The 13,278-nt window shown below is 29.5% G+C and overlaps 1 protein-coding gene across 1 annotated transcript in view; it reads left to right on the top strand.

Annotated features, from left to right (window-relative positions):
• The first annotated feature begins 2,369 nt into the window (after positions 1–2,369).
• LOC110023310 (flowering locus K homology domain) overlaps positions 2,370–13,278 on the top strand; it is a 15,804-nt gene continuing 4,895 nt past the window's right edge. Inside the window, 3 exon segments of the mRNA XM_020722636.1 lie at positions 2,370–2,447; positions 4,489–4,778; positions 11,854–12,097. Of these exon segments, the coding sequence (XP_020578295.1) occupies positions 4,500–4,778; positions 11,854–12,097 (523 nt within the window). The 5' untranslated portion in view covers positions 2,370–2,447; positions 4,489–4,499.

Raw genomic sequence — 13,278 nt, 5'->3', positions numbered from 1 at the left:
TTGAAATCACCAATAACATATCAACTAATGAGAATAATTCAAATTACTTCCACACTTTTAAATATATAAAATATATTAAGAAAGTTGTTGAATTTAAATTTTTAAATAAGGTTGTCGTTCAACAAGGCTCAAAACCAATACTAACAAAAGGTGGTGATATCTATAACCAAAAATCAAACATCGTTCCACAAACAAAAATCAGCTGCAAGCAGCAACAGTCCGCCCAACTCAAATGATTGACTAAACAAGCCTAAATCACCAACTAAAAGAAACAACCAATAAATGGTACATAAAGCACCCAACTACTAAAAACTCATCCAAAACAACCATCAGAAATTTACCATAACATCACCAAAACACAACACAAGAAAAAAAACCACATACGAAATCCAAGAGGAAAATGCTAGTTATAAAGAATAACATAAAAAATAATAATATTACTAGCTAAATTCTTTTAAAATTTTCAGTTCCTACTTTTAAAAATAATAATCCAATGAATATTGCGAATAATGGACTCAATAAAAGTATGTTTATCTAAAACATTCTTATATTCCTTTCTCTCCAAATATAATAAGTAGTAATTTGTAAAGAAAGAAGACGAAATCTTTTTTTTTTAATTTTGCAAGAAATATAATTAGAATAATACAAAACTTGAGAAAACTTGAGAGAAGTTTAAAGGAGCCACGAAAAAACTTCCATAAGAAGATAATGAGAGGAAGATCATTTAAAAAAAAAAAGTTATGATTCTCAATACTAATAGAACAAAGTACACAAGAATAATGAAAATTAATGCCTCTGAGATTAAGAATACCACAAGTCTTAAGACCTTTACGAACAATTTTCCAAGCAAAAAAAATAAAGATAATATCACAAAATATATCCTTTATTAAATGAGTTAATATATATTTTATTTTAAAAGCAAGTTCAAATATTCTAAATTAAATTATTAAGTTATACAATATATATATATATATATTATTTATAATTCAAGATTTATCACTGTATACCATACTTAATTAAAATGTACAGGTACAACTATATATATTCAATAAGTAATAATTACATAAGAAGACATTTCCATAGTTACTCTAATTGGGGGAAAAAAAGAAAGCATCTACACATGCGCCACATAATACTTATGTATAAATATATCTAATATTAAAAGTTTCATATTTATATAGAAAATATTAATTCTTTGACATCACATAAAAATATTACCATAACTAATTTTTTAACAGTGAAATACACCTTTCATACAAAAAATTTTAATATCGAGTATTATAAACTTAAAGATTAAATTTTAGTATTAGATATGTAAATACATGAAAATTGCATGACATTTGTATTAATTTCAATAAAAATTATTTTAATGTATCAATCATACAAAATATAAAATATAATATTTTTACAGTTAGATCGAGAGGTCGATCCATGTAGGGTCAAGGAATAATTTGATCTTTTGTCTCTCCTGAAATTTCAGCTCTGCTTTTAGTGAAATATCACTTTGACCATAATTGCCCTAACCACTTTGGGTATAGTGTCCAATTTGCCACCTCTCAAAATAAATTCCAGACCCGTCGTGGTTAAAGCTTTAGTTATAATATTTTATCACTTTTTTCATTACAATTACCTTATAAACTCACTCATGAAGATTATATGTGAAGATTTTTTAATAGTTAAAATGTTATATTTAAAGTATAAGTCATTAAAATATTATATTTAATATTTTCAAGAGTTGGCATGTAAAACTCAAACAAAGAAGGGGCTTTTATATCGATAGCAAAAAAAAATCATATTTAATTATCTCACATTAATAATTTCATAATTACAAACATCGTATAAAAAGTAATACTCGATACTAATTATTATTTTTTAATAATCAAATATATCTTTTCATCCATAGGTAAAGTGTTATGTTCTACGGACAAATCCATAAGAATTGGGTGCTATGTATATAATTTTCTCAACAAAAAAATAATAATAATAAATTTTGGGTGTTAGATAAATTTTGAAGAATTGAGAATTTATTTGGGTCAGTTGCAACTTATTGAATAACCTGTTGATAAAATGATTAAAAATAATATGTTGATAAACTAAGTGCGGTGACTATTAGAAATTTTTATTTTTTTAAGAAAGACAGACCGTTTTCAAAAAGCTGCCACCACACCTAGATAGGTGCGGTGTGAAAGCACTGCTTTTAGCTTTTTCAAAACGCATAAGATATTAAAACATATTTTACCCAAACAGTCTAGGTGTGTTTTTAACCCTAAACCCTAAACGGACCCTGAGTGCTATGCACGTAATTTTCTCCAAAAGAAAAAATAAGGGGCAAAATCGTAATTCATTAATAGTGGTAAGGCATACGAAATCATTTGCTCACGCTCAAAAACCCTCGGAGCCCTTGGCCGTCATTCTCTACAACGCAGATCGGAGTCATCTTCGGTCAGGTACCTTCTTCTCTTCTCTTTCTCTTTCATGTCCTTGTTAGGGTTCTTCATCCTATTCTCTTCTTCTCGCTGCAAGTTTTCTGTGGCATCTCGCTTACCCGGGCAGGATATCTTCTGTCGATTGGATCTCTTAGGTTCTGAGAAATAGGAGGAAATGAAACAAATTCGAAGGATTTGTTAATGATTAATCATCTGCAACAATTGGTTTTTGGATTCTGATTCACACGTGTTGCCTTTATTTTGATTTTAAATCGTACGATCTGTTATTTACGTTGCCGGATTTGATGAATCCATTTATAGGCTCACTATAGGAGTGCTCGCTGGTGAAACTTACAGGAATGCTTATGCGTCCTGTAGCTGAGAAGATTTGTATATTATTCTTTTGCGGGAGAGAAATTTTTGATTTAGAGGTTGAAAAGAGAAAAAAAAGAAGCAAGAAATAGCTTTTGTAGTGCGCATCTACTGCAGTGCTTAGGGTGGTTACTTGAGATGGATCCTGATATGGCGCTGTATATTATCAAAAATCATGCTTCTCTGCTGAGCTAGAATTTGCTTATTTTGGGTTGCCCTTGAGCTGGTTCCATCTTTGCATAAGGTGGGTTCCATTAGAGAAATAAGGGAAATGATGTGCTTGGCTCAACTTGTTTCCTTTATGCATTGCAATTTTTTCTAAGCAACAAACTAATTCTAAAATGCAAAATTGGATAGGGAATTTAGGAAGTAGTTGAAGATAGAGGCATGCTTTTTTTCATTTTCTTTTGAAATGTGATTTATTGATGTACATAGTTTAAACTATAAGTGATCTGGTAGAATTGTAGTAATGGTGGTTTGTTCTTTGAAGTTCATGTTGAAGAGCTGGCTAAGAGTACCAATTTTCTCTTTTGTGTTTTTGAACTGGCTTGTGCTTATTATATTAATCTGAGATAATAATGCTATAGAAATAACATCTATTGTCCCTCAAGGTTATCGGGCAACACTTCGGTCGACTATTATAAAACTTTAGTTTTAGATAAGCTTAACACTTATCTTTAAATTTGCTTAAATTTCAAAATTTTTCATAGTTTGATGTGGCGCCTTCTTGAAGTTTATTTTTTTCTTTATGCTACTATTTAATAAAAGAAGACTCATGTGAAACTGTATAGAAAATGTACTTTTGTCAATTTAGCAAATTGCGTTACATATATGTTTTTTGAAACTCATGGGACCTTGGTGCTATTTATCTCATAGTTGTATGTTTAGTGGATTTGCCTGAACACGGAAGTCCTAAGTTTTATTTACCTCTTAATTTTTAGTTTAGTGGTTATTCACGCTCTTTTTAAGCCTTTCTTGTGTTTGTTTTGTTGTTTTTCATACTTTCTTTTTTCTTAAGTACTACAAATATAATTAAATTGTTCACAGTTAAGCATGTTTCTTATTGTGCTTTAGTTTGATGGTTTGATCGACTTAGATTATTATTATTGGTAATTGACACATGATGGAATATCTTGATGACATTGGTTTCATTAAATTCATATGTAAATTCACTTGTTTAGAAACATGCTAGATAACTTTGGTAAGGTGTCTTCTATTATATTCCTCAGCATATGTTCTATTGCCTTTCTCATTATGTCACTTAAAATAATTAAAATACTTTTTGGCAGTGTGGAGTTTCTTTGCAAGTTACTATTGATTTTCATCTCATTCTTGATTATATATATCATACGGTTAATGAGTAGTTTTTTTTGGGATGCTTTACCAAATCTTTTAATATTCTTGTTTTTTTAACTACTGAAAGTTTTCTTTTCTTTTAGAATTAATTACTTTCATTTGGCCTTCTTTGATAATGTATAGATTCTTACTCGCAGCAATAAGTAGATTCTTACCTTTTATGGAAAATGATATTTCTTGGCATTTTTTTGAGAGTATATACAGATGAAACTCCACTTTGTCAACATCTACTTGTTTAGTGATAATAATTTGGCATAACTTCCTACTTTTTCTGATTTTTAAAAAAATGGAATTTTAAATATGAAATAAAATTTAATTCAAATGCCATATTCAGTGCCAAACATCATGGATGCGCTTGAGGACAATTTTACTGACAATAATGTTTCTGGGGCACTGGAGAACTCTGAAAACCAAAAACAAGAAGTTGAGGAAAATGCAGTAGCTGGAGCACCTGAAAAGAGATGGCCTGGTTGGCCTGGTGAGAGTGTTTTTCGCATATTAGTTCCTGCCCATAAGGTTGGCGGCATCATTGGGCGAAAAGGGGAATGTATCAAGAAAATGTGCGAGGAATCAAAAGCTCGTATTAAGATACTTGATGGACCTCCCGGAGTTCCAGAAAGAGTGGTAAGAAATTAATTGTTGGCTTGCCGATCCACTTATTGTAAAGTTTCTCAATACTTTCTTCTTTTCAGGATTATAATTTCACTTATAGATAGCCATCTGGTGTTTAGACCAATCTCAATTTATTGAATCTGCTATTTTATGTTTACTTAAATATTCATGTTAAAGTATTTCTGATGATGATATTGCTATTTTATACATTCAAAGTTGTCTTTTTCATATCATTCTTTAAAAATTAAAACTTTTTTACTTACATATGTCAGGATTTTAATTTGAATTTTGTTCTAAAGTTATGGTGACATTGTAACTTCAGATGGAGCATGTATCTATTGTTCATATAATTCTATTTTTTGCCAGTTCTATTATTAATTTTTAATATTACTTAAGTTTCTTGTCATGTACACATTAAATTTATATTGCTTAGATATTGCTTATTATCTGCACCATCATACTAAGATAGTTGCATGTACTTGGTAAATGGCCAATTTATTTTTCTAGTTCATTTCCAAACTATTTGCCATTTAGCATATATTTCACACGAAGTGAAAATTAAAAAGGCAAGATGAGGTTAAAAAATTTGATCGACCACCTAAAATTTAGAAGGCATCAAGTGAAGATGTTATTGATTTCCAAAATGCTCTTTTTTTAAGATGAATAACGTGCAAGGCTTTTTAAACTATAGAGGTATTTGTGTGTTTGGCTTGTTGATGCAGTTTATTGTGCTGCTACTCTTGCTGCTATCTCTGCGGGCTTCTTTGGCTTCTATTTGTGTGTTTTTTTTACTTATATTTCTGCATAGTTATTGCTCATGTTTCATTTTCTCTAGTTAAATTTCTTCGGTTGGAAGCCTAATTTCTTTGTGATTTTATTTTGGTAGTGACCCGTCTTGTGCGTGGTTCCTTACTGCTCTTGATACTGTAGAGGCCGTCCTTTTGGCAATTCCTACAACAGTATACCTCCTTATTATCCTTCCTACAACTTATCTTTGTGGGCTGTTGTCGTACAGTTTATCTCTTACCTGCTGTTTTTTCCTTGAATTGATAAAAAAATTGCTTCTTGGTGCACAAATTTTCATTATAAAACACTGCAGACCTTGTAAATTTCAAGTATTTCAGACAAGGCAATCTCTTTGTACAAATATGAGGGTTGCATATTTGTATCTGTTTGCCCCTTCTCATTTTGCTATTCTTCTCTCTTTTTATCATTATATTGGTTGATAATACTACAGATTTTTTTCAGCTCCATTACTATTCTTTTTTAATGAATTAAGTTTACTTGCTTGCATGTATTTCCCATTCCTTAATTTTTTTGTTACATTCTTTAATTTTCTAGTTAGTGATATCTTTTAGAAGGCCAAACTTATTTATGATTTTCAGTTTTTATCTTCAATTGTAAATTATTGTTTCAAAATTTAATAGCTTGCTTTTCTGTGAAGGTTGCTTGTTTGCTAGATCTGTTGGTCACATCTAATTTGTATGCCATGCTTGATTTACTTCAGATGTCCTAGTTCATTTACCTTTATATATAAGATTTGATAATAGAGTGTGAGGTTGTCTAATAATGACTTTTAGAAGTGAACTTATTATCAGGGTGAATGAATGTATCAATAAAGGTATGCAATTTTATTAGATGCTAACTACAATGCAATATTTATAATCTTAGATATGATTATAGATAATTTAATCACAAATGTTATGAAATTACCAGAAAAAATATTTTTATATTTGATGGGAGGCGTGATTCTAAATCATATTTTAAATTTGATAGATGAGTTAAAGGAATTTTTTTAAGGATGATTTTAAGAACATTGATGGTATCTGCACAATCTTTGTGAAGTATTGATCTTATGACATGTAAACTTAAAGAATAATAATTTTCTTTCATTTATTATAATGATCAATTATGTAATCAAATTAAACATTTCAATGAAGTATTGGTAGTGCATGGATATTTTGTTAAGTTTGGAAATTTTATCACCAAGCTTTGTTTACTCAGGGATTTTTTTTTCATCATTATTTATTTCATTAAAGAACTTGGCAAGCAATTTAGTATGGTTTAAGTTATAAATGACGTTATTAAAGAGCTTTAGAGTTTTTTTGTTAGGACTATTGCGCCTCTGCATTGTTTTTATAATAATATTTTTTCTATATCTGATTACGAATTTATCAATCATTCATCAATATTCCTTAAGATCGAGTTTGTGACTGCTAAAGATTTTCAGTTGAATGATCATTTTAATGATTATTCAATTTTTGAAAATGATTCTAAAATAAAGAATATCTTATATATACCATTAAATTTGAATGAACTGGAATTGTGGAAAGCTCTTCATTAGAACTTTTGAAGAGTTTTCAGTGAAAGAGCTTTATTCACTCAACTGTGGAGAAGTATTCTCTTGAAATTACTGGACGTCAAATCGTGGCACTTGAGGTCACTTTTGAACAACAAATACTTAGAATTTTCATATGCCTCACTTTTGAATTGGACCAACCCCAATGAAACTCAAATTTAATGAGCAATTTAAAAATTTCTCGTGAGGAATCTAAGGTTGACCTTTCATTAGAATCTTCATCAGTACCTATCTTAGAGTTTGCAACAATACTTTTATATACAGCTTGACATGAAACCATACAAGTGTTACAAGTTTAATCTAAAATTGAATTTTAATATGAAATCAAGATTGAATTCAAACTTAAATTTAGTATTTGAATGTCTTCATGGCCATAAAATGAACTAGCCATGCCCGCAAAGATTGGCCAAGCGAGGAATTTGATAATGTAGATATTGATTAATTATTTTATGATATGATCACTCAAATATCTTTTGAATTTTGTTTATGGTTTTTTACTTTATTGATTTATGAATCCATAAAGAAAGTTCTTTTCGGGCATGTTGAATGACATACCATTTTCTTTTATTTATTCATGACTAAATCTTTTAAGAAAATTCAACGATCTTCTAATAATATATCTAATGTTTTCATCATTTTTCTTCCTTTTTACAACTATCTATAGTGTATACATTTAATCTATCTTACTGCTTTACCATTGTTCATACGCATGATTTGCATGAAAATATTCTTTGGAATCTTGTTAATTGTTAACTATGTTTAAGTCTGGTAATATAAAATGTTTGGAAGTATGTGATAAATTCATGGTTGGTTTTAATTACTAAAAGAAGAAGAAGAAGAAACACTGATAAAATTGAACACAAGGAAATATGATCATGTATAGATATAGAAAATATTGATATAGTGCTGTACAAATTAGAAATTTTAGAAACATTGGGTATTAATTAAGCTTTAATTTACTTAATTTAACATTATATCATATGCCATCAATCTTTGTTTGATTCTTCTTTTTTCCCACTCTTTCTTTCTTGTATGTGTTCCATTTAGTCATATTAATCTAATTTGTGAAGCTATTATTGGTGTAAAATTGTGTTCATTATTGATCGTGATAATCAAAGTTTATTTTACATGTCAAAAGACAGACTTTCATGTGATGGTAAGATGATTCATTTTTATCCTTATTGATATCCAACATTGTTTTAAGGATCTATTGGAATAATTTACTTTAACTCTTGCTAATATTTTTTATTCTTGTCTAATTTTCATTTTGTGAGTAGTCTATGCTTTTATTTTTTTAAACTATATTCCGCTGGTTGTGACTCTTCTAGCGAGATTTCATTATAGTAGAGGTTGCATCATGTTAAGTTCCAGCTCCAAAATAAAAAAGTTGATTTCTGTACAGGTAGAGTTTATACTGATCTATTTTCATGTCAAATTTTGAGTGAAGTCTTTTAACTTAATACCTTCTTGATTTTTAAATGAGTCTAGATGAGTGTGTGAACACATGTTTAAGGATGGGGTTGTGGGCACGGGCACACTTTATTTAAATTTTAGTTAATTAAAATTTAGAAGATTATCAAATGAGTTTTAAGTTTGAAAAAAACTATCAGCCCTACCTTTTCAAAACTTTTGCTTATTTTCTCTATACTGCAACAACTAATTGGCCATTCAAGTCCATTTACCCTAAACTTTTTCATGAGAAAGAATATGATGCTAAATTTCATGAGAATTTAAGATGTGTTAAGAATGCATGCAAAAAAATATTAAACATGCATGAGAAAAAAAAACAAGAAAGAAGAAAAGAAAAAATTCACAATGCATGGTAAAGCTTGTGTGATAAATGATTCATTAATTTAAAGGGTATTCATGGTACTCAAATAAAGTGAATTTTTTTTAACATGTATAACAAGACATAATACCATCCTAATTGATTTGATTTTTAAAAAAGTAGTTTTTTTCACCACTGAAGTCTTCATTAGAAGTAATGAAATTAGAACACTAAGTTGTTCTTTGGTTGTCGATTAACATAAATAATATTAGTCATACATTTGAAGGTGGTAATATAGAAAATTTAACATAAAGAAGATGAATTTTTTTCTTTTAAAAGCTATATATCAAATTGCTGTTTCTACATCATAATGCACGGATCTAGAGAATTTGACTACTAATTATGCTATAAAATTCATAGTTTATTATTGCTGCTTATCTTAGGAATTTATGGTCAGCGGCACAAAAAATATATGTGAATTTATAGCTGGCAAAATTTTAATGACGTCAGTTGAATTAAATCTGTAACATATGAACATAATTATAATAATATAAGGCAATGTTCTTGTTTAATGATGTAAATTGTTTAAACGAAAAAAGATATATTGTAGAGAACACATAAGGCTTCCGACTTTGCTACCTTACATCATCATTACCAAACGATCTGTGCAGGTTCTGTCTGCTGTCATAAGGCAACAAATTCCAATTCTTCAATGTCAGTGAAAATAGAAGAACAATGATCCAGTTTGCGAGGTTTCATCTTTGAGCATCAGTGCTGCAAAATTTGGTCTAAGCACTTGCAATATATGTTGGGAGAACATCTTTGCCAGGAAGCTCAACCTTTTGATCGGGTAAACTCAGATCCTGGTTTGTTGGTTTTTAACAGAGAAATAAAAACTCCTTAAAGTAATTAACAAGACATAAGTGGGGTTTAAAAGTGGGGTAGATGGCTTTGCTGTTCTTACTGAAACTAAATGCCATGTGCTAATCTGATAATAGTGATTTGTACTCCAAGTTGGCATTCAAAGGCTCATTCAAAAAGCTTAATATTTTATACGGTGGAGAATCAATTTTAATGTGAGTTAGTGGCATAATGATTGTATGATGGTGGAAATTAGCATTCTAAAGTGCATGTAAAAACTAACAGAGAAACTGGACTTTATAAACATACTAGTATGGCTGTATTTCACTAAGTTAAAATGCTGTAAAGTATTGCAGCTTTAAGAACTCATTTATATGCTCAGAGAATGTGTTTGTCTGCCAGGAATTTCAACAATAACTTCAGTTATAATCCAAGTTTTTCGATGAAGCCATGATAAATGAGGTGGCATACTAGAAATTTTTGGATTAATAATTTATTTTTGGCTTAAAAGATGAGAAGGGAGGATAAAAAGACGCAGAAGTAAATTGACCTTCAAGATGTTTACCTAGATCATTTAGTTTTCAAATATCAAATTGAAGTTATATAAAAATAATCTAAATTTGAATATTAAGTAACTTGGTTCTATTTCTCAGGATTACTTTTGTATCCCTAAGAGCACATACTAGAATTGTGATAATATAAAGCCTTTTTTATCTACTTGCTTTCAAATTTTATTGAATATTCTTTTACATGGTTCTATCTTCCCTTATTTAACGAAGTTAAAAAATGAATCTATCTAGCAACTATAATCCCTGAGTGATTAATCCTAGGCTACAATGTGATATGCTAAGCTTTTAGGTGAATTGTTTTCTGGTTAAATATGATTAATAACAGTTCAGTGTATAATACTGCTAACTGCAAATTGTTTTCCAACACATGCATGCAAGGCCTATACTAGGCGGTATTTTGTATCAGAACTTATGATAGGCCTATTTAGTAATTTGTCCCAGCGAATGTGAAGCTATTTATGGTTGCTTTTTATACGGTTGCCTATTAGCATGAATAATTATCTTCTTTGCCAATTCATAGCAAGCAAATCAAATTATAGAAAAAAAATTGAAAATTTGGTTTTTAACTTGTTTTCTTGAATGTTATTTTTACTAATTTTGTATGTGATTAATATCTCTTGTTCCAACCAATAGTAAACACTTAATCTGATTTTTTAAGATGGTGGAAATGATGTTCCTATGATGTTTCATATTTTATAGGATTTCAGCATGAAAATTTGGGAACTAATCTTATCTCCTGAAGTATTTGTTAAGCTTTAACTTACACAAAAACAAAACAAAGAAAAAAAAATCCTAGATTGAGGTATTACAAGATGATGCTAAAATTGCGTTAACCTTTTGGAGTTAAATCGCAGACCTACTCATTAAGAATAGTAGTGCAATATTGCTGAATAGCAACTTCAATCCATCTATTTCTTGGTTTTCATTTGCCTACTGTTAGTAGGCCTTTTTGTTTGAACTCCAGCATTTATGTTGATTTCATGTCCCTGAATCTGAAGTTGTCTTGATCATTTCAACTTGGTGATTGGTAAAATTTATAAAAGCTTTCAAGTCATTGAATATTTCTATATATTTTCCTAGCACTTCATCCTTATTTGTTGCGTATAGTTCAATCACATATTGCTCCCCGAAAAAAGAAAAATGAAAAAGAAAAAAAAAGAAAAAAAGAAAAAAAAAAGATGACAGAGGTGCCCATTGAAAGGTGCTTTTGAATCACTTAAAGTGAATTATAAAGTATGCGTAATTATGAGGAGCTGTACCTATGTCCATTACTTATGAGATATTATGCTACTTGAATATAATTTTCTTGGCATACATATAATACGCTTTTTGATGTATATATCATCTTCTGAGCTTAGAATTTTCTTTAGAGTTATACATTTATAAATTTGGGCAACAACCCCAGCCAAATATTGTCTTTGCATGCTTGAAAGATAATAAGAATTTTCTTGGCTATTTTTTTTTAATATTTCTCCAGCGTTTTCTGATTGATTTTGTATTTGTATTTATTTCTATTGTATTATTGTGAAGGTAATGATTTCAGCAAAGGAAGAGCCGGATTTGTCAATTTCTCCTGCCATGGATGGTCTTCTGAAGGTTCATAAACGATTAGTAGATGGCTTGGATGGGGACCCAACGGGCCTACCTAATTCTGGTAATACTGTGCTGACAAGATTGTTGGTGGCAGCAACACAAGCTGGATTCCTCATTGGAAAACAAGGATCAACCATAAAATCTATCCAAGAAACTTGCAACTCTGTTGTTCGTGTTGTTGGTATGAGGCCCTCTTTCTTTATATTTAGTGAACCAAGCATTTCTTGTTGGATTTTAAAGGTCACTGGCTTGTTTTAGTTTCTTTCTTGCAGTATTTTGCCATTTTTTTAGTTTTTTTTTTTTTGCCTTTAAGTAGCTTTTTTTTGGATTTTAAAGGATCCTTTTAGCGGACTGTTAGTTTTTTTATCATCTTATAATGTAGGATTTGCTATGTTTTGATTTGAGAATTCCCCAAATTCCTTTATTTTTGTTTCGACCTTATCTTCACCTGGTAAAGAGAATTAATAGCGAACAAAATCTATCCAGGTGACATTCTTTCTTATCTTCAATAAAGCAGTTAATGCTAGTTCTTGCACATGATTATTTTTAAATTTAAAAATTTCTTCATAGTAATAATTTTTGTCTGTTTTAGAATCCAAAGTATGTTTTATTTATTCAGTTCAGCTGTTGAAAAATATAGATGCTATAATTTATTTGTCCCTGTAATTTTTAAGTTATTTGTATTTTATGTCGAACTGCTTGTATTTTTACATTGTTCAAAAAATGAAAAATTGTCCATATGTACTGCCCTCGGCTCTTTTCTTTTGCGTCTATAGAAAGCCTAAGCTGATAGAAGGTGAAAAATATCACCCTGTGACAAATGCTAAAGCTTCACTTGTCATGATAAGTTAATTACTAATTGATTTGTATAGATTACACCTCCTTGTTTTCAAAGTCGCGTTTTTAAGGTTTTCTTGGCATATTTGTAATATTTATACAGTACATATTTGATTTGAGTTTGCATGTATTTATATAGGATTTAGACTTTTGTTCTGATAGGAGGATAATGATTATTATTTTTTTTTATCTATATGTTAACCATCTTATATGGTCTTAAAACTAAAGGTTATGGTCGATGTTTGTCAGTCGTGAAAATTACATATAAATTGAGTTTTTATATTAACCATCCATCAAGCATGTAAAAGAGCAAGAATGATTTGATCACTTTTGTAAGCACACTCTGATATTTGGTACGAGCACTTTTATATTTTTGTTTTTGTTTTTCTTTTTAAAATTGTGTTTTTTTAATTATTTTTTTCTTTTGTTTTAAAATATGAAAATATTTTTATAGAAAATGAAAATGAATTTTAGGTTATTTTAAAAAAGGACCATTATTATTGATTTTCATCACAACCATTCCTG

The sequence above is a fragment of the Phalaenopsis equestris genome, unplaced genomic scaffold (genome assembly GCF_001263595.1).
Source record: "Phalaenopsis equestris unplaced genomic scaffold, ASM126359v1 Scaffold000224, whole genome shotgun sequence".
Lineage (NCBI taxonomy): Eukaryota > Viridiplantae > Streptophyta > Magnoliopsida > Asparagales > Orchidaceae > Phalaenopsis > Phalaenopsis equestris.
Note: the sequence above shows the minus strand (reverse complement) of the source record. Positions and strands in the feature narration are given on the sequence as shown.